The following is a 22439-nucleotide window of genomic DNA, read 5'->3' on the forward strand; positions in this document are numbered from 1 at the left end:
GTACTGTGTTCACAATACATCTATCATGAGATCACTACTCAATGTACTAGTCACTATGAGATGTATGCAGATGAGTATGAGTTTCAATTTATAATTAGTTTGGTATGAGTTTTTACCTAAATTTTGAGACAAAATTTTGATTAGTTTTGAGGACAATTCATGGTCACTTTTGGAATCAATTTTTGTTATGCTCAATTTTCAATGCTTTATAGCTGGTCCATGGACAGCAACATGTTAATAAATGCCATTGACAATTTCAGCTGTGGTTTATGCTGAGTTAATGCTTTTCTATGGCTGATAAGTCATAACAATTGAGAAACATGAGTTATGGATACATCCAATGGGTTTCTAGCAATAGATCTGAAATGTCTTTTAGTTTTAACTGATGTTTATGCTGACTAGAAATTTTCAGCAACTTTGGGACATGTGGCATGGTTAGACAACACTGACCAATGTTGTGACTGTGATGCCTTATGGAAATTCTAGCATAGTATGCTTTTCCTTTGGCACAAAGCAGTGCAATCAAGGACAATTGTAGGGGTTTCAAAGGGGAGGTGTATCATAAGGACATGAAATTTCAAGATGCTTTAATCTTGTTGATAGCATATGATTAAGTTACTAATCAAATGTACAAGGTTGATTAGCACATGAGATGCACATGGCAGCTATTCCATGGTAACAGGCAAAGGACCCCAAGGATGCAGAGGGTGTCAAAGCCAAAAGTTGTGATAAGCTATGCCAACTAGGCTTTGGTGGTCAGTTGGTGTCAGTTTTGACCCTAGGACTGTTGTTTGGCCAATAAGTATGAGTGGTGACACTAGGGAGTAGCATTGATTAATTAATTAATACTAATCTAAGGGTCCACAAAGTTTGGGGACCACTTCAAGTTGCAAATGGCCTAACCAATTTAATTATGGATCAGCACATTTACTTTTGGGCAAGGTCAAAAAAACCGAAATTAATCTTTGAATTTATTTAATTCTGAAAATTAATTTAATGGCTAGATAATGCTGAAATTTGGGTTTAGAAGGTTGCCACTTGGCAAAAATACCTATACAAATTGAGAAAACGTTTTTGGGGCTTGGTTTCAGCTATTCAAATCAGTTTTCAACTAAAGGAGAGAGAGAAGGCTACTGGTCCATTTTCTAAGCAATGAACAATAGAATACAGCAGGTGACAGCCATCTAGAGCCATCAACAGGCAGAGACCACATCAAGAGAAGGCCTGTCAAGGGCTGGCGACATCATCAACTAGCTGGCAAAAGCAATTCTAGTGCTCCCAGGCTACAGGTGACTGCTTTTCTTCCTAGTTGAAACAAGCAACAAGTAGATTGGAGGGTTTCTCCATGAGAAACCTCTGAATTTTCTCTCTAGCATTCTCTCACCTCCTTTAGTCATTCTCAGAAGATCTCAGATTATCTTAGCCATTTGGAGTAAATCTCAATCAAATTTGATAGACAACAAAGAGAGTTCTGCTATAAACCCTAAATTTTTGTAGAAATTAGGGTTTAGGATGGAACCTGGACGAATTTCCAATTCTCGGCCTAGTAGGCTTTTCTTGGAGCTTCAACCTCTCTCAATTGTGATCCACAATTTCTAGGAGAAAGATTAAAGAAATACTAGCATGGGGTTATGCATTTTTTACTTATTTCATTGGGGCAATGGGGAACATTGGTAAAAGTTATCGTAATGGACAGGTGCCATTGGGTGCCTAGTTTCAAATCTTGGCCAAAGACATTACATATGCCCTTGGAAATGACTTATGGTGTCGTGGAGGTTAGAGAACTAAAACCTTCAATATTTTGGATCAATATTAATGAAAGTTTGAACACTTTCAAGTTCATAGGGCTAAATTGGGCTGGACCTATGGGAGCTACCAGCCCTCTATTCCTTGCAAGCTCAGATACCTTCTTCAACACTCACAGCAGTCACTCTTTCTTCATCAAACCCTTTGAGGGCCACGATTCATGAGTTTTTGAATTTCTTACCTCCTCCAAAGGATGATTTCTTTCCTTAGGATTCAGAAGGGGCTTAAGAGGGGGTCACGATGCAGTCATTCACACACCTTGGCAAAGAGCCTTGGCATTCTTCATCTGCCCTTGGGCGGGGTGGTCAGCCTTGAGCTAGCATCTCACCAACTAATTACCCTTGTCGTCTAGAACCATGCCACATCACTATCTTTAATTGGAGATCCTGTTGTGTCAATATTTGATGTACATTTAAAAGCAATAAGCGGGTGAAGCATGTCTCTCTCTCCTCTTATAGCACCTTTCCTATCCTACACGAGGGTGTTCAGCAACCCAAATCACAGCATGCATGAACATTAAATGGTAGTGCATCAAGGCCTAATTTTGCTCCTACATAACAGCCCCAAAAAGCTTCAATTGTATTATTGGCTTTCATTTCACATGCAATAGGTCTATAGAAGGGAAGCACTCCTATGTGAAGTTTCAAAGCTGGTTAATAAGGTATGAGATCGCTTATATGTAAGGAATCAGACAGCAGCATACAGATCCAAGAGCCCAAAATCAATTGTCACATGCATTATGATGGAACGTCTGTATTTTTAACACTGGCAACACCAGAAGTTGTCTCATTGTTTCCTAATTTTCTGCTCAGCAAAGCTAGCCAATCACCATACTGAACTCTTGGGTATGCTAATGTAGTGCCCTTTTTAAACAGCTTTGCACCCAAGTTTTAAAAAAAGGAGAGCTTTTCTGCAGTAGTTTATATACTTAATCATGCCAGCAGCACCCTTGTTATGGCCACTATTGAATAGTAAGAAGTACACTTTTTTCAACAAGCTGTGTAGCAGACAGCAGTTTGCAGGGGTCTTATCAGATTTTTGACAGACAAAGAGCTGTTATTTAGAACACCAAAGCCAAATTTTGTGAGAATGCCCCTATTTTATGAGCAATCAACACACAAAGGGATTTACCAGGTTTTGACTAGCCTCTAGCAGGATCCTACTTGCACCTATCATGAGAACCATTGGAACAATTAGATGTTGTCATATATTTTGAGATGAGGGGATTACTTTGTTTAGACATGGTTCCCAATCAGCAATCACAAGCACACAAGTTCTGAAAATCTGAAATCTAATTTCTTTCATAACCCATATCGACAATGGTTCAGAAAGGGATAAGATTCAGCATTACCAAAATAAAAGTTCAGTATACCAGCCTGACTAAAATCAGTGTAGTGAGCTAATAACATCACTACATCAAACGAACTAATAAAATCAGTACACCAATCGATTTCTACGATTCTAAAATGAGAGCCAGGACACTTAGGCAGCAATGGCAGCTAGCACTGTGTTTACTAGAAGCAAGCATGTTCCCGTGTCCACGTACGATTGCAGGAAATCACAATGCATTATCAACTTAGCATTCACTATTCTTGCTTACAGAACTCTTGTATGGCGAACAACTTATTAGACAATTGAAAACATAGTTATAATTCCTCTCTGCCTCGATTTCATCAGACATTTCCAAGAATGCTAGAATTCCTTGCCTCGCTTTCATCAACACGCTTCCAGCTGTCAGGCTCGTCATCGTCATCCCAATCAAGGTCATCATCATCAGTAGTCCCTCGCTTCACTTCAGAGGGTTTTCTTCTTGGCTGAGAATCTTCATCTTCTGAAGACAAGCTGAGAAGCTCCACATCCGATTCTTCTTCCTCTTCCATGGGCTGAGGCCGGGGAGGCGCCCTGCGAGGTGGCACAGATGGAGGTTGGCGTGAGGGGGGGCCCAAAGCGGCTGCCGAAACTACTGGCGGAGGGTGGTCGGGAGGTCTGGAATAGTTCAATTCGCGCTGTGCCTGCTCCTCCAGTGCTCTTTGCAGGAGCTCTTCTTCATCCTCCTGATCTTCGAACTCGTCCATGCTTGAGATTGACATGGCTGCAGCTGCGTATAGCAATCAATCGAATATGATCATCATCAAATTATCATCCTTAACATCATCATCATCTTCTTCTTCTTCTTCTACACTCGCAATTACTAGAATGGATGTCGCATTCATCAGCTGCCTTCTTACCTGCACGATGTGCTTAAGGCAAGAGATCTACCGATCTGCCAATCGTGCTCTTCTGCTGCTGCTCCTTCTGCTTCTTCTTCCTCCTCCTCCTCCTCTTCTTCTTCTCCTTCTTCTTCTGCTCAGGAGAAGAATCGTTCTACAGAGGACCAGACAATATATAGTGCCATCATTGTTGTTACTGCGATGATGCCGACGGACGACACTCTCGAGCATGAATGGGCCATAAGCAATCATAATGTAGTCATGACCCATTTGTTTGGGCAATTGTTAAAACTAGGAGCAGTTTCGCACTCGTCCGGACAAGAGGGGAGCCATTCCCGTGCATCCACTAACTCAATGTCAATGTGAAATAAAATGAATTGCAAAAATTCCCAAAAATTTTAAAATTTAAAGATAAATGTTTTAAACATTTAACTTTTTAAAATATTTAGTTATGAAAACAAAAAATACACGTAATTTGATGTAAAAATCTCTCTAAAATTTTGTATTAAAGTTTTGTGCATCTTCTACCAATAATGTTTGTTGTGTGCATTAGTGACGTTTCTTTACTATAGGACTAGGCATCATTAAAAGCAGAAGGAGACTAGTCTAGGCAATGGGCATAGAAGAAGGAGAAAGAGAATAGATGTCAACCTAAGTGTCAAGATTGATGTGGGGATGAGATCAAGCACAACATCCCCACCCTAATTAGTGATGTTTCTTTACTATAGAACTAGGCATCTTTAAAAGCAAAAGGAAACTAGTCTATGCAATGGGCATAGAAGAATGGAGAAAGAGAATAGATATCAGCCTAAGTGTCAAGATTGTTGTGGGGGTGAGATGAAGCAATAATCACAAAAGTGATGAGTGATTCATGAATGCTATGTATGGGTTCTTAACATTCATTAAAGGCATTAATTGCCTTTGATAGGTTGCCAACCATGTCTATCTCCTTACATCATGTGGCATGCACCCATGCAACAAATGAAAATAGGCTAGCAAATGTAGAAGAGCCATGATGGCAAGACCACTTAGTCAATCCAAAGAAAGAGCCCCAAGAATTAAGAACCCATGGAGACGGATTTCCTCTCTACTGCCTAGAATCACAATGTCAACATGGTGAAGATTGAGGAGCTATGCCTCAATCTTCTCTAGTTTAGTGAGAAGAGAAGGGTCCAGGCTATAAGGAGCAAGGACAAGAGTTCACAATGCACCAATGACCTTTGCATTTTAGCCTACTAGAATGAGATAGCTTGACAAGAGATGACTTTTCAACATCAATTCTGTTCTTTTTTTTTAATGGGCAAGTCCCCATTGAGAATGATTTCATGACACGGTTTTTTCAAAACTACCATATGGGCAATGCTCATCAAATATTGTCCTTTTGGTGGGCAAGGTGCCCATTGAGAATGATTTCATGAAGCGGTTTTTTCAAAACTACCATATGGGCAATGCTCATCAAATATTGTCCTATTGGTGGGTTTCTACTTTACCCGTGTTGCTTCCCAACAAGAAACTGATTGGATCCTTGCTTTTGTTATGGGCTTTAGAGGGGAATTTCTGTATGATTTTCCATTGTCTCCTCGCTTCTTACATAATGAGATGCTTGTGCATGAATACCTAGTCTAGATTCCCTTCCCCTAGTTACCTAACAAGTTGGATGGAGAGGGTTGCATATTGGTTGAATCCTTGGGAAAAATTTTATGCATCCCTACTCATACCAAGGTGTTTTGTGTGCAAAAAAAGAGCTTGTGCATTGCGAGATAGAAGACTTGAGGGTCTTGAACACTTTGAAGTATTCAACCCGTGAGGCATCAAGATGGTGGTCAAGGCCAAGTTTACACATTTCCCGGACTTGTGCGATATCTATCATCAACCAAGTCACTTTGCCTAAGATTACTTGAGTAAATGAAAAGAAACTAGTGGCTAAGGAGAAACAAGCACAAAACAAAGTGGAGAAGGCTCAAAGGCAAGAAGTGATGGAAGCTACAGAAGAAAGTGATTAGAGTGAAAGAAGGCTTCTCCAACTATTGGACGGTTATAGGATGCAAAGCTTGCAACATAAAAAAGAATCAAAAGGAGGGGGTTGAATCCACATCCATGCTAAGTATGGTTGGAGGGCAAAAACACTGAAAGGAGGCTAAATGCAAAGATGCCAAAGGCAATGCCAGCCTCTCTTTCAAGTCTCATTGAGATATTTGTGCACCATGTCATGAAGATATGGATGAGTTCATGCATCCTAATTCTCTCTTTTAAGACTCATTGAAATATTTGTGCACCGCTTTGTGAAGATATGGATGAATTCATGCACCCTAATTCTCATTACATGCATGAGTAAGATGTCCAAGAAGGTTAAAATTACTTTTTGGAATGTCAAAGAGCTATGATCTGATGAGGAAAGGGCAATTTACAATGGTCTTCTTCAACATAAGAAACCTGATATATTATCCCTAAAGGAGGTAAAGCTTGCATTAGAGGATGTTTAGAAACTAGAATTCCCTAACTATGTGTGTTTTCTTTCAACTTGTAATAGGGGCAAAGAGGGACCTCTCCAACTTAGTAAGAACTATTGAGACCAACCTTGAAATGAAAGATGACAACGGGAGTATCGTACCAGTGGTAATCAAGATTGACAAATCCAAACCAGTAAAGATTTCAAGATGGCTTTCTGGTTGAGAGCATCAACGACCACATTGTCCTTCCCTAGGTAGCACATTGATCTTAAATCAAAATCCTAGAGTGCTTCAATTCATCTCCTTTGCCTCAAATTAAGATCAGGCTAGGTGGAAATCCACTTGCGGCTTTTGATCAATCACAAGCATGATCTCATACCAAGTAGGTAGTGATACCAAAGCTTTTGTGCATGAATGACGGCTAAAAGCTCCTGATCATGAGCAATATAGTTCTTCTCATAAGGTTTGAAGCTTGTGAGAAGAATACACTATTAGGTGACCTTCCAAGTAAGAACACATGCAACTACCATAAAGCTAGCATTGATGATGACTTCAAAATCTTGGAAAAAGTTAAGCAAGCTTAAAACAAGGACAATCATAAGGTATTCTTTTAACTTGTCAAAGCTTTCCTACTCTCATATTGTCCATGTTATCTTTGCTTGCTTTTTGAGCAGCTCAATAAGATGTGCAGCTATAAAGGAATAAACCTTAATAAAGATCATGTACCACCTATGAGACTAGAAATCTTTAGATTTCTTTAATGTTCTAAGGTGGAGACTAAACATGGATATCTTAGACCATTGTGAGATCAACTCATGTCTTCTTTTGAGACAATAAGGCCTAAGTACTCAATTGTCCTTTTGAAGAATACACATATGGTCTTCTTAGCAAGAGCTTATTCGTGCAAAGAGTCTCTAGGGCAATCTAAAGATGACCTCGATGAACTTCCTTTTCTTTGGAATAGGTCAATATATAATCAAAAAATGCAAGGAGTTTATATTCATCAAGATACAACTTGAAAATGTCTTGGATCAACCTTTTGAAGATAGCATGAGCATTAGTTAGCCCAAAAGACATTACAGTGAATTCATATTGCCCGTACTTGGTGTTGAAAGCTATTTTTGGAATGTCCTCTTCTTTGATTCACATATGCTAACACCAAGATCTTAAGTCAATCTTTGAAAAGATCACAAACATTGCAACCCATCTAGCAACTTGTCGATTTGGAAAATGGGATACTTATTCACAATAGCCACATGATTCAATCCCTTGTAATCGATTTAAACTTATTGGAAAATGCAATGGACCCCGCCTAGAAAGAATGGGGTCTTCCATTTTTTTCACCCTGGTAATTGCAATTTTTAATCCTTCGAGATGGGACCCACCATTCTTCCAAAATTGTCAAATCTACAAGTCAGATTCATTTTCGAGATGGGACCCACCATTCTTCCAAAATTGTCAAATCTACAAGTCAGATTCATTTTTGCCCCAAAACATCTTTTTTTTTTTCACAAACAATAAAAAACTTTTCCTTAGAAGACGACACAATCATATTGCAAGTTAAAATACTATTTTTTACACAATTTAATACATTAATTACCTCTAAATTAATTCATAATTGTTTTATATCCATACACGTGGTACTTAGAATCCTGCAAAGGTACTTACGCACTTTATACTCTACTACTCCTCCTAAGTGCCACATCATTAGGGCAAGCCAATTTTAACCCCAAAATTGACTCTTTCCCTCCCCTCTCAAAAAGTGGTATTTTCCATCTCTAATGTTGCCTAACCATATTATAGATTTCTTTGAACATTTTTAATGCTTTTTTTGCTCTCTCATCCTTCTAAATCAATATTACATTGAAAAAATCAATGTACATCACTTTGTCTCCTACCTTACATTTTGTAATGGAATCGCTTAGGAATATAAGCAATCGTAAGAGGAAAGTAGATTTGCATATTCATGTGGATGAAGAGTATACTATTACAATGATTCCCTTATGGCAAGTGTAGCTTAGGTGTAATAAGTGCATCCCAATATTGTTTAGAGGGAAATAAAATATTATATTTGAGCAAATGGTTCCTTATATCTAAATGACCCTATCACTGGGCTAAATCCATCTTTTAACTCCACTTATTCATTGCACTTTTGTTAGGAATATCAAATGCTTAGGCAGTAATATTCATATGTATCAATATTATCAATCAATGTCATATAATACTTAATCAATCTTTGATACAATCCCAAGGCTCTTTAAATGTGTTGCAAAAAGCCTTGCAAGACCACAAAAATAAAGTGAAGGAGCTTGAAGAAGAATTAACGCAATTCAAAGACAAGGAATAAGACATAATAGAGGATGCACAAAGAAATTTGATCTTGAAGGAGGAGGATACTTGATTGAAATCGCTTGTAGAGCTAATGGAGAAGGATAAGGATCTTGCACAAGAGAAGCTACAAAGGTGTAAGAAAACTACCCTGGGCTACAATGAAAGAAAATGACAACATCTAAAATTACAACATTCCATGATAATATGTCTCCTTTCCAAATAAATTATTTTGATGATGTTGAAGGCCAAGATGAGGGTCAATAATTGGAGCTCCTAAAGATCTTCTTAAAACACAAACATTTAGCTTGCTAGTGAAGATAGACCCTTCCAATAGGCTCATAAGAACCAGCTCTTAGTTAGGGAAGAATAATGTGTGTAATCATCGATGATGTCATTATACAACTTGCCTTGTAACTTGTAATGACCTATATAAGAGATCGTGAATCTTCACTTTGCAAGTGTGAGCTTGATGTGAACTACATAATTTAGAGTCCATAAGTCTTGCTCCTTTGAGCTTGAGAGAGATCTCATCCATTATATCTTCTCCAAAGCAATAGCTAACATTTCAATTTTTCCCAATCTAGCATAGATTTTACTACTTCAAATTTGATGTGATCTTGCTATCCATGGCAAGGATAATCCTAAGAGTTATCATAGGGCTTTTGTATTCTATTTAGTCTCCTAGCTATAGACAAGAGGGCTCAAAGAAATTTCTCTCTTACTAGGTGCTACAAGTAAAAACTCGGACATTGTCCAGTGTGGCAACCATAGCAACAAGCTTCATTTCTCTCACATCTGATACTTTCTAGTTGTTAAAAACTCCTTCAAAAGCACTTTATAATCCATATATACTCTAATTAATCCCTATCTCCCATTCCTTAAGAATTCCAAGCTCAACGGATTCCACAAATATAGGGCATCTCAAGCAGAAGAAGATGAAGTGCACCATCAAAGATTTGACTAGAGAGTTTACAAGGAAGTGGAAGAGGCAAAAAGCTTTGGAAGCGTGCAAGAAATGAAGAAATGACAACCTAGACAAGGAAGGGTACTCAAATTTCCTATTTGGACCGTTGGAAGTTGTATGGCACAAGAGTTATTAGTGAAGATTTTCCCAATGAATCATGCTCTAATCTAGTCACCATTGATTAATAGCTATCATTATGATGGCTAGGTTTTTTTGTTATTGGTATCTCGTCGATATTTCTTGTAATCCTAGACTTCATATATAAGTTCGAGATGTTTACAATATTTGCAATACTAGACCTCCAAATGTTTTGTTCTACCTATCCTATCTATCTTATCCTTTGCCTCCTATTTGGCCCAAGGAGGGTATTGGAAACAAGTCCTTCCGGTAGGATCACAAGAACCAACTCTTGGTTAAGGATGAATAATGTATGTAGTCAGCAATGATGTCATTATGCAAATTGCCTTACAACTTGTAATGGCCTATATAAGAGGTTGTGGATCTTCACTTTGTAAGTGTGAGTTAGATGTGAGCTACACAACTTAGAGTCCATTAGTCTTGCTCCTTCTAGCTTGACAGAGAGCTTGTCCATTGTATCTTCTCTTGTAATTAACATGATTTCCATTTAGCATGACTCTTCGTCTCAATTTAGTTGTTTGTTATGTTAGTTATGACTAAGTTTCACTTCTTTCCACCGTAATGTAACTAGTGTTAATGTGATTTAGTGCAGTGAGGATCCATGTTTTTAACAATTGCGATTTTGAGAGCCCCTCTATATCAAGCACTATACCTTGTTGCTTTAAATGAGGTTCTCATAGAAAATTTTAATAGTTTATTGGTTGAAGAAGTTAAAATATCTTATGATATAGCCAGGGTTAGTTTACAAGGTTATCTGACTGTTTCTACAAGGCGGAATGTATAGAAGGTATTGTCTTGTTGTAACATAATACTGATAATATGATATAATGCACTTATATTCTAATATGTTTATGGTTTAGTATGTTTATCTAGCACTCGTTCAACTTTGGAGCTTGTTGTGGAGTTCAACTGATGCTAAATTGTGAAAGGATGCAAGCTAGAAAGAGCAAGTCTTACAATAATGAATCATGCAACGGCCTATGCCAAAGATATGACACTTGTTCCTCCATTTAGTGTAAATTCAAAAAAGGAAATTTGGTGCCTAGTAGCAACAACTAAGATGCCTAGGAGACATGTAATGTGTTATCATGGATCTTTCAATGAAATCCTCATCCCAACATATTTGTCAAGTAAGTAGAAGATCTATGTGAAATGAGTCAGAGAATTTAATAACAACAACTAGCACTTGGATGGTGATCTCAAGACACTCAAGGGCATGTTGAATTGTGACATAGGCATTGTCATGACTACCTTGTCGATATTGTATGAAAACAAACAATTGTTCTAAGTCCTTAGAACATATCATGTGGAATGGAGAAGCATTGGTGTGCAATAGAAAGGTGCCACCCAATAGGTCATACCTTAGTAACAATAAGAAACCCATATTTCCAATTGATATCAATGACAACAATGTTTATTTTTTCACTTGCCGTATGTGAATCTTCGACAAGATATTAAAATTGCATATCAATTATGTGTATACAATGAAACCTCCTTCTAGGCACCAAGTGGTTCTATATATGCATATTTGGTTATTCAATCACAATGGAAAATGCAAGGGTCTTCGCTCTATCAAAATCTATTAGAAATGAGATATAACCTTGCAATAGTAAAATATGGTGAACTACACAAAACTATAAAGAAAAACATGTAACATATTAGCAAGAATAGATATTTTAGGTAATGTGCAACAATAGACAACACCAAGGTTCAAAATGGGCTTCTGCCTAAACCTCGTAAAATTTGTTTTCCCACACATGAAATCCCCCTTAAGTAACTTGGCCTTTAAATAGAAAGCATTTTGTCGCATAATTTGTTTTATGCGAGCAATTCCTATGAAGAGAGTAAGTTCAAAGCACTAGAGATAAATAAGGAGTGAAGTATGAAAATGAACTACATACTTTTGTTTAATGGATAACGTCACATTCATAGTTGCCTACACAAGTCAAATAGAAAAAGATTGAGACATCATATTTGCATGTACAAGTCATGTAGAAAGAGGAAAATATATTAATATCACATTTTTTTACATCAAATGGCTTCTTAGTCAAGCACTAATGTCAAGCTATGATGGGAGTACAAAGGCCTCACTTAAGTCTATCCCCACTTCATTGTTGACAATCACCCTTGCACCACATTGGCCACCATCTTTGCCTCAAAAACACTCCACAAAGCCATTGAGCTCACAAATCGCCTATATAAGTGTATGCCAAAAACATGTCTTGCCAACTCCTTCTCAAGAAGAATGATCTTGTTGGCATTTACGGTGATTGAGACATATAGAATCTTTGAAAGTACTTTGAAAATTGTCAAATTGGCACAAGTGGTGGGGGTGAACTTGCTGCGGAGACCACATCAATGTATTGAGGGGAGATTCTCTATGTATTGAGCCAAGGTGGCATCTCTTCCAAATTCCCCTTGACTCCCCTCATATTTATATGTGAATTCACCTATATCCAACATGGCCTATAACTATAAGAAAAATCATTAGTGGAATTTTATTAAACTAAACAAAAATATACATATGAGAAAGTAAATTTACCTATTGGGCTTCATTAGCCTCAATGTCGACCTCTTTGGTTAGATCCACATTGGATTTTGAATCATCTATTATATTGGGGAGCAATGTCTAAGGTGCAAGGGTGGAATGTCTCATTGCATCCATCATAGTGTGAGCGGCCTTGAATTCTTCTGCCCCAATTACAACTTGCTTAGAGATGTCACTAGAGCATTAATTGCACCCTTGATTTCTTCAAGCTCGGGGGATGAGATGGGAATTGGCAACATTGGCATGGTGTCCAAAGGAAACTTACAAGTTGTTGCCAGTAGTGCCTCATCCTCCCATACAGCAAACATCTTCTCCACATCACAGAGAAATAAGAAATTTGTAAGGTGGACAAATATTTTGACTAGGCTAGACACCTCAAATTTGCATCCACACTCTCATTCACCTTATCCGAAGATGTGGAGTGGACTCTAGGTACTCTTTGAAGGGACAATCCCCCAAAGGCTTCCTCTCTCTCACCACTACCAATGGCCTTTGCAGATGAGCCCTCAAGGGGGACAAGGACTATGGCAAGCTCTTTTATTGTAGTCTTCTCTTCCTCTGCTTTGTTTGACAGCTCTAGCTTGGGGTCTGGGACATCTTTCAATAAGCCACCAACTCAACCCTCTTCATTGATCTACATAGTAGCAAGATGACCTTCTTCCTCATTGATTAATGTTCATAAGCATGCTAGCATTTGTCATCCACTAAAACATGATCAACATCTTATATAAGTGTTGAGTGATTAGCACATAGTTTAGTACAAACCATCAATAATATCTGCTGTGGGGCTAAGGAAGCACTAAACTCCCCTATAGTTTGTTGGTGGTGACAATTCAATAATGAGTTTTGACTTTCAAAAAGTCAATTGCAATGCTGTTTTTTGAGATCACATGCCCTCGGATACATCTATGGTTTACCTAAAACTAGCACTTTAAGGGGTTCAAAGAGGAAGATCGTATGATCTACATTGTTCAAAGACTACTTGAAGCTTTTCAAGACGTTCAATCCAAGTAGTATGTAAGCAAAGGTCGTCAATAAATACTTCAAAACATTTGTGGAGGATGTCTTTAAAGATTGTGCACATTAGCCCATTGAAAAGTGGTAGAAGCATTGGTCAAGCCAAAGGGCTTTATTTTGTATGTAAATATGTCCCATTTAGTGGCAAAAGTGTTTTCTACCTATCATTTGGATGAATTTGCACTTGGTTGAATCCTGAAAATTTTGTCAAGGAAGCTATATGCTTCCTTTCTTGTGACTCTTTCCAACATATGCTTAGTGTAAGACAACTAATAATTGTCTCTTTTCATTGTTGCATTGACTTTTTTGTAATTTACATACACTTTGATTTTTCCATCTTTCTTTAGCATGATGACGATGGGGGAAACCCAATCTATGTGCTTAATTTCATAGATGAATCTGGCATTTAGGAGTTTGTCAATCTCCTCCTTAACTACATGAGCATGCTATTTGGCACATGGGGATATTGTGGGTGATGACGTTGGGATGATGTTGGGGTCTATTTCTTTGAGCTAGGCAAACACGTCCTTGAACTCTTGTGAGATACTCACTAGGTTAGTTTCCTCATCCTTAGTAAGGTCATCATTGTCGATGATAAAGATGGGTTTAGGTGTTTCACCCTATGTCAGCTAACTTGATTTCTTCGACTTTTGCTAGACCTTTGATAGGAGGTTGGTCGGCAGTCTGATCTACTTGTGTAACACCAGACCAGATATCAGTTTTGATGTTGGTGTTTTGAGCAGGTTCTCAAACAAACCTCATGAGAGTCATTGGAAGGCTGGGATGCGGGTGCTCAGATACTTGAAGAAAACTCTTGACTATGGTATCACATACAATTTCAGAACTTCTCTTGTGGGGAACTGTGACTCAGATTGGGCAGGAGACATTGATTCCAGGAAGTCAATTTCTGGTTATTGTTTCTCTTTGGGTTCAGGAATTTTCTCTTGGATTAGTAAGAAGCAACCAACAGTGGCATTGTCTTCTATCGAAGCAGAGTACAAGGCAGCTTGTTTTGCTGCATGTGAGGCCGTATGGTTGAGAAGGATTCTATGGCATATGGGAGTGCAGGATGAAGAACCGACTGTGCTGAGATGTGACAATTAGAGTTGCATCGCCATTGCCAAAAATCCAGTGTTTCATGCACGCACCAAACATATAGAGATCCAGTATCACTATGTGCGTGATTTGATGGAGGATGGGATAGTGGAATTGGTCTACTGTCCAAAAGAGGAGAATGGAGCAGATATCTTCACCAAAGCACTTACGAAGGATCTGCTTCAAGTTCATCTTCAGAGACTCGACATTGGGCCGAGGAGATAGTTAACCTATGGGTGGACATTGAGGGGGGGGTGTTAGATATGATCAATGCCCCACCCTCATTAGGTGCTACCAATGATCCATGGTGCTCAAAGTTGTAAGGCCCCCATTATGAGGAGAAGCCAAATGTGAGCCTGGACATTGGTTGAGTCCTGACTTGTATATCAGATGAGGTCTATGTGATCGGATGGCAAAAAGGTGACTGTTGTGGGTCTAATCTTTGGGTTAGACGAAGTGGTTAAGCTGGTAGCAACTCGAGGCGCATTGCATCGAGTTGCGGTGTAAGGGAGTTAAAAGGGGCCATCTCTCACTCATCTTTCACCCAGTCAAAGTTGTTGTTCCAGCTAGCCTTAAGCTCTTTACCTATCTTCTATCTAGATCGCTATCTAAGTTTCACATAGCGGAAGCGCATGGGTGGACAGAGCCATCTTTGTATCAATTGTTTGAAGTTAAAGAATTTACTGATTCTCCTCTTATCTGTTGTGTACTCTCTATCTATTTCTCAGATTCTGTTCGCTGCGTCGTGTAATATTTTACAAGTACAACCCTCCATACTTGGGTAATAGGCCACCCAATTTCTTTGGGAGGGGAGCCCAGTTAGCTCTCCCAGCACCGACTGACTCAAGACCTACCATACCTAGGTTGGAGATAAACCCAACTGGTATACCTAGACCACTAGGGCCTTTTGTAACCCACCCATCTAGCGATGCTCCTGTTCACTTTGTGGAGGAGCCTAATGAGGAAGAAACATATGTCAACCCGTACATATCCTATGACGAGGAGGGCAACCCAATCCTGATGGACTATCGGTCGGTGCCGATGATGGCTTTAGGAAGAGGAAGAGGCAGAGGCTTTGGAGGGCCAAGCCAAGATCTAGTCACATGCTGGACTTGCAGCCACCCAGGCCACATTTCATCACGCTGCCCAAAACGAGAACAAGCTAACAAGGACAAAGCGGATCTTCGATGCACAGAGTGTGGAATCACACATCTGTTTCCTGATTGTCCTAGGCGGAAGCCATCAACCAGCTCTGCCAACATGCCATCGGTGCCTTTGGGACTTTTTGGAGTGGAAACCTTTGATAGTGAGGATACACCCATCCCACTACATGTTATGACGCGAGCTCAAACAAAACAGGCAGGCATCTCTTTGCCAGGGCCAAGTAACCTTGACGCAACCTCAATAGGAAAGAAAAGCTGGAGGAGACGGAAAAAGAGAACCGATGCAAAGATAACTCTTAAAACCGAGGAAGCGACTACGTTAGTAACGTAGGCATCTCTTTGCCAAGGCCAAGTAACCTTGACGCAACCTCAATAGGAAAGAAAAGCCGAAGGAGACGGAAAAAGAGAACCGATGCAAAGATAACTCCTAAAACTGAGGAAGCGACTACGTTAGTAACGGGAAAGAGGGTCACAAATGCAGAGGCGGAGACCTCAGCTCCTAAGACAGCCGAGCTAGGGAGTGCCAAGATAGGGGAATATCCCCATCCCAAACGACAGCTCGAGGCTATAGCTAAGGTCAAGGAGTGGGTTATGGACGCCCAAAAGCACCTCAAGGATGCTGAACCCATATTAGAAGATTCTATTGATGATTTCTCCAACATGAGCACACCAGTCTCACCTTCAAAACCACAAGTTGCGAGCATACCTGTACCAATGGGGGCAACTCAACAGCAAGGCCGAGGGGAAACTTGCCAGGGCAGACAGAACGCATGGCCTAGAAATGCTAGCCTGAGGGGAAGACAAGAGCCCAGTAGCCTCCTCACAACCTTGTTGTCTACTCCAGTAACTCTAAGCTTGGAAGACCTGCTTAGGTAGAATCATTCCTTATGGCAGGAGTTAAAAGACTTGATGGAGGGACACACAGGACTTGCGGGTGCTGATCTGCATTATCATGATGCGGTTACACAGATTCCAATTCTAACTCTACACTCAACTCCTAAAGTCTTTGCACATCAATGCTTTTTGGGAAGGCATTGAAATGCATGTAGTTTTACCCGTCCTAGCCTTAGGAGATATGATGCGAAAAGGAATTGTAGACACATGCGCAGGTGTTAGTGTACTAAGCCATGCAGTCTTAGAGGCATGGGGAAACCCTCCTGTAGAGATTGCCAGGTTTAACGTCACATTAGCAAATGGAATGAAGGTAAGACCATTCGGGGTCTTAAAGAATTGGCCAGTAAAGATTGCTGGTGTGCAGTTTTCCGTAAACTTCATTGTCATGAAGGGAGTGGATTATGACATACTATTAGGCCGACCTTGGATGAGGAATGCGCGTGTCATTGAGACTGGGGCAATGGTTTGATTTTCCTAGGGAACAGAACTAGTGCAATAAGGGTAGAGAGATGGACACTTGGAAGATGACCCATGTTGACCTAGATGTCATCTCAGCTATGCTGAAAGGTGATACTCAAATGACCAAACCCTATGGATTACTCACTAAATATATTCCTTGCCCTGAGGATGAGAGGGATTGGATGCACGTTTTGGCAACCATTGACCTACCATTCTCGGATGAGGAAGAACTATATCGGCAGGCTGCTAAAGCCGCAACCATGCCAATTGAGGAGCCAATTGTGCCACTCTGCATGATGGTAGGAAGCTCACTCAACCCAGGCAAACCAGCCTCGTTCCATATCCCCAACAACAAACTAGAGCTTTAGGAAATTGTAGAGTATCTGACCAATAAACTGGAAGGCAACTTGGCTGCTAACTTAAAACCTCTACGTGATCTATTAGCTAAGCCAGAATGGAAATGGACCAAGGTCCACGACCTGAATTTGTTATATAACTGGGCTTTAGTTACTGATGACAAGGAGACTGGAGAGGAAAGCTTAAGTGATGATGAGCAGTCAGAAGGACATGACTTTGATGACGAGGAGTATGAGGATTGTCGCTCTATGGGAGAGGAGAGTGAAGAAGAGATAGATACAATAGATTATGACACGGAAGGAAAAGCGATAGAACAAATCAGGGCAGACTCAAGGCCTAGGAGAGGAAGGACCAGTCAGAACGAAAAAGGAGTCATGTGAATGGAGTGTGACAGATCCTGGCTAGAACACATAAGAGCCGTGGATTACGAGCAAGCCTGAGTGGCACGACCATGGGTAATCTCAGTGCTCAAGACGGATGCACTGAACTACGACCCCCTAGGGAAACACCTTCCTCAAGTGAGGGATGCGAGTTTAACTCAGAGTCGGAAGTCAGCACTGAGAGTGATCCCAAGATACCACGACCTAAAGTCAAACGCACCAAGGGAGACTTGCCAATCCACCTAAGGCGCAGAAGGCTAAAGGAGGAGGCCAGGAAGCAAGCAAAGGACTCACAAGCAGAAAGGCAAAAGAAACCGCAGGATCTACCCAAACGGTTTACAAAATTTAAAAAGGGTGACAGAGTGGTGATTCTGCTAGGTGCGAAAAGACAAGGCCAAACTAATGAACCAATCAAGGGACCCGCCAAAGTCAAGGAAGTTAACTTGGCTGGGGAAGGTGAAAAGCCAAGACCTGTATTCATTGTAGATGACTTGACGGAGGATGAGGAGACCAAACTTGTTGCACTCTTGCAAGAGTACATTGACGTATTTGCCTAGACATTGGATGAACTTAAGGGAGTCAACCCTAGGGTTGTGACTCATAATATCCCAATGGTTCGTGATGCAGTGCCAACGAAACAACGACCTTACCCCATGAATCCCAAACACACCCATGCAGTAAAAGAGGAGATTGATAAACTCATGAGGGCAAGATTCATATATGAGATCGAGCACACGGACTGGGTATCACCTATCGTGATTGTCATGAAGAAAAATGGAAAAATCCGAGTGTGCGTGAACTACAAGAAAGTAAATGCCGCTACAAAGAGGGATAACTATCCTTTACCTTACACCGAGTACATGCTTGAGAGGGCAGAAGGTAAAGAAGCCTATAGTTTTTTAGAAGGTAGAAGGATCATTGTTGACGTACCGCCACCCAATAACTACAAGGGAGTTCAGTGCTTCTTAGGACACACTGGATATTATCGACGCTTTGTACTAAATTACATACTAATTGCTAGACCATTGTACAAGTTGTTGATAGTGTTCGAGTGGACTGAGGAATGCCAGCGTGCATATGAGGAGTTGAAAAAGGCTCTTACTACTGCACCAATCTTACGAGCCCCAGACTGGAACATAATGTTTCATGTACACATAGACGCCTCTAAGTTCGCTATTGGAGCCGTGCTATGCCAGTCTGGTGAACATAACTTAGATTACCCGGTGAGTTTTGCCAACAGGCAGCTCACAGAGACCGAGATGAACTATTCCACAATAGAAAGGGAGGGGTTGGCCATGGTATTTGCGGTAAAGAAATTTAGGCATTACCTGTTGGCCACTCCCTTTGTCTTCTTTGTTGACCATCAAGCCTTGCTATATCTTGTGAACAAGCCTTGCGCTACGGGACGCATAGCTAGATGGTTACTCCTTCTACTGGAGTTTGACTTCTCTGTGGTTGTATGCAAAGGAAAGCAGCATTACATGGCTGATCACATGTCCCGCATACTCACAGGAGAAGCCGCTGAACAAGGTATACGTGATGATCTACAGGGCACTCATCTCTTTAACCTATCTAGTGAGAGAGAATTGTTTAAAGATGATCTGATGCCGTATTGGGCCGATGACATAGTGCAAGTGCTAGAGAGCGGACTACTTGAGAGACCCATTGAGAAGGCCAGGCTGAGAAGACTTATCCTGAAAATTCAGCCATACCAACTGATAGCTGACCAACTCTATAGGTTGGGACAAGACGGTTTATTGCGCAGATGCGTATGTGAGCACGAGATGCACAATGTATTGAAAGAAGCACATGGCGGAATCACTGGAGGACACTTTAGCGGGGACACAACAGCCTGAAAGGTGCTACAATCCCAACTATGGTGGCCCACCCTTTTCCGTGATGCAGTTGAATTCGTAAAGCACTGCGATGAGTGCCAAAGGACCAAAGTGCCTGTGCAGAAAGACAAGATGGAGTTGACCCCTGTCATAGCCCGACAACCCTTTGAAAAATGGGGCATCAATTTTATTGCGCCTATCAGTCCTGCGGCACAATATTCCCAAGCTCGCTACATCATAGTGGCAATCGATTATCTAACGAAGTGGGCAGAGGCATGAGCCATGAGGAAGAATGATGCTAGAACCACTGCAAAGTTCTTGTGGGAGCAAGTCATTTCACTATTTGGCTGTCCAATCAAACTTGTAAGCGACCAAGGCACGCACTTCATTAATGAGGTGATTTTCCACCTGCTCTCTACCTTCCTAATAATTCATCGGAAGTCCTCTCCCTATTACCCTCAGGCTAATGGCCAAGCTGAATCCACGAATAAAATCTTAGTCAACGTGCTTACAAAGGTAGTGTCTACTTCAAGAAGTGATTGGGACAACAAGCTAATGGCGGCCTTGTGGGCCTATCGCACAACTTATAAAACGGTTGTAGGACAGACGCCTTTTAGGATGGCGTATGGAACTGAAGCCATTTTACCCTTAGAATTCTTCATCCCTAGCTTAAGGATAGCAGTCTAGGAGCATTGGGAGGGAAGAGAGGCTTGGACCAATCGCTTAGTGGAGTTAGAGCACCTAACGGAGACCCGACTCCTCGCCACTCACTCTCTGATTTGTGAGAAGGCTCAACGAAAGATGTGGTTTGACAAGCATGTCAAACAGCGAGACTTTGAACAAGGGGACCTTGTTTTGCTATACTCTGTAAAAGGACATAAATAGAAGATGAAGTTTCGGGGGCTAGGGCCTTTCAGAGTACGCATGATTGGTAGAACAGGGAATGTTGAGTTAGAGACACTTGAAGGCGAAGGAATAGGCTTTTTTAATGGCAACCGCATAAAGAAGTACTATCCTCCTTCCCATCCATTACATGAGCCACCCATGCTAGAACCCCCAATGAACGTCTGCATGGCTACTATATTCGACCTTACACATCAGGACGAAGAAGCAGTGGCACCGGTGTATCTACAAATCACAGTCACAGCAGGAGAGACGTATTCTTTCGATGCCTTGATTGATGAAGGTGCCGACTACAACATCTTGACGCATGACCATTGGACATGCATTGGTCAACCGAAACTACAGCCCACTAATGCCAAACTCACCTTGTTTGGGGGTAATGCTTATTCACTCCTAGGGAAGTGCAAGGTAGTCATTTCTATCGAGTCTGAAAGTTTACCAGCTTTCTTCCATGTGTTGCCTGACACTAAAGGAGTCGGTAATATGTCACTATTAGGTCAGACTTTCAAGAAGCAAACGAACTGTAATGTGGATTACAACCTAAACCGCATTCATCTTGCTATAGGCAATGTGCATATAGTGACAACTTTCAGCAAGGGCTGTCCTAACTCCTCCACCATTATGAAGCCACCGGTAGAAACCCCTACGACCACGCTTCAGCCCAAGTCTAAACAAAAAAAAACTAAGGCCTCATGCTAGGCTCTCGACCCTAGTCCCAAACCCACCAAGAGTGCTCACAACGCCAAGGAGTCCAAGCTTATATGGGTGCCAAAACGGCAAACACCACATCTGGGTAGACCACCCAAACGTGATTCTAAACGTCAAAATAATCAGCCCCATCATGGCCTAAGAGGTAGTCTAGACGCTATCGATGTAGACACACAACCACGCTGCGATGGATCCCCAAAGATCTCTTGCGAGCACAAGGATACTACGAGGGCAACCCTTGGATTTGGGTGCCTAAAAATGGCAAGTTTAAAAGCTCATCTACAAGAAATCTCACCCCATTGAGGGAGGCTTGCACACATGGTGCCCAAGGCATAGTCAGCAAACCATTGCCCGCTGTGGCTAGTAAACCCCAGCTCATCTATTGACCAAGACTTAGACTTACCTAATCCAAAGAAGTTAAATATCCCCATGACTGCTCACTCAGAACTTAGCATAACTCCCATGCCCCCAGAGCTTCCTGCAGCACCTCAAAGTGCTTCGGAGTGCAAAGCCACACTTGTGACACCAATGATGGAGTCACCACTATCCAGTCCATTTACACCATTCCCACCAGCAGGTCTTAAACCTTCCTACGCGGTACGACCTTTCCTTTCCTTGGCTAAAGACCTCGCCGTGACTTCTGGGGATGACTTAGTAACCTGCATCAAGATGTTGGACAAAACTTTCACTACATTCACTAGAAGTTATGAGAGGCTAGACCTAGGTCTTCTTGACAAAACACTTGCTTCGGATGTTCGTGCATTACCATGCACTTGGGAAGAATACGAACTTATGACCGGTAAATTCCCCAAAATTGTTGCTGAACTGATAGCAAACGATGAAATCTCAAAGGAGCAAGCTGCCCTCAGAAGACTAATCGCTTCATATCATAAGCCTCCTCGTTCTGTTCTTGAGCACGAGTTGCAAGAGCTCACGCAGATGGCAAGCTCGCCTTCCACGTTCTTGCAACAGTGGTTTGCTCTGAGAATCCAATGGGAAAAAAAAGGTTGCCAGATAATGACCAATGCTGAGCAACGCAGGGCAGTTAAAACCATTGAATATGACCCTACTTATGTGGCACCTATCTCGTTTAGGGTTTTGGCCATCACCCGCAGCCAACATTTAGACGACCATGTGCTCGCTCACCCTTACATTGACCAATTCCTTACGGAAGAGGAATT

At 41.1% G+C, this 22439-nt stretch overlaps 1 protein-coding gene across 1 annotated transcript in view; it reads right to left on the reverse strand.

The window, feature by feature from the left end:
- Nucleotides 1-4259, reverse strand: part of LOC148021626 (exocyst complex component SEC5C-like) — a 161492-nt gene extending 157233 nt beyond the window's left edge. Inside the window, exons 1-2 of the mRNA XM_087697090.1 lie at nucleotides 4035-4259; nucleotides 3513-3904 (exon numbers count right to left, since the gene is read on the reverse strand). Coding sequence (XP_087553216.1) covers nucleotides 3513-3896 — 384 coding nt within the window. The 5' untranslated portion in view covers nucleotides 3897-3904; nucleotides 4035-4259. The remainder of the gene's footprint in view (nucleotides 1-3512; nucleotides 3905-4034) is intronic.
- Nucleotides 4260-22439: the final 18180 nt, after the last annotated feature.

This window comes from Lygodium microphyllum, chromosome 17, assembly GCF_053477565.2.
Source record: "Lygodium microphyllum isolate KBCC chromosome 17, Lygodium_microphyllum_v1.1.10, whole genome shotgun sequence".
Taxonomy (NCBI): Eukaryota; Viridiplantae; Streptophyta; class Polypodiopsida; order Schizaeales; family Lygodiaceae; genus Lygodium; species Lygodium microphyllum.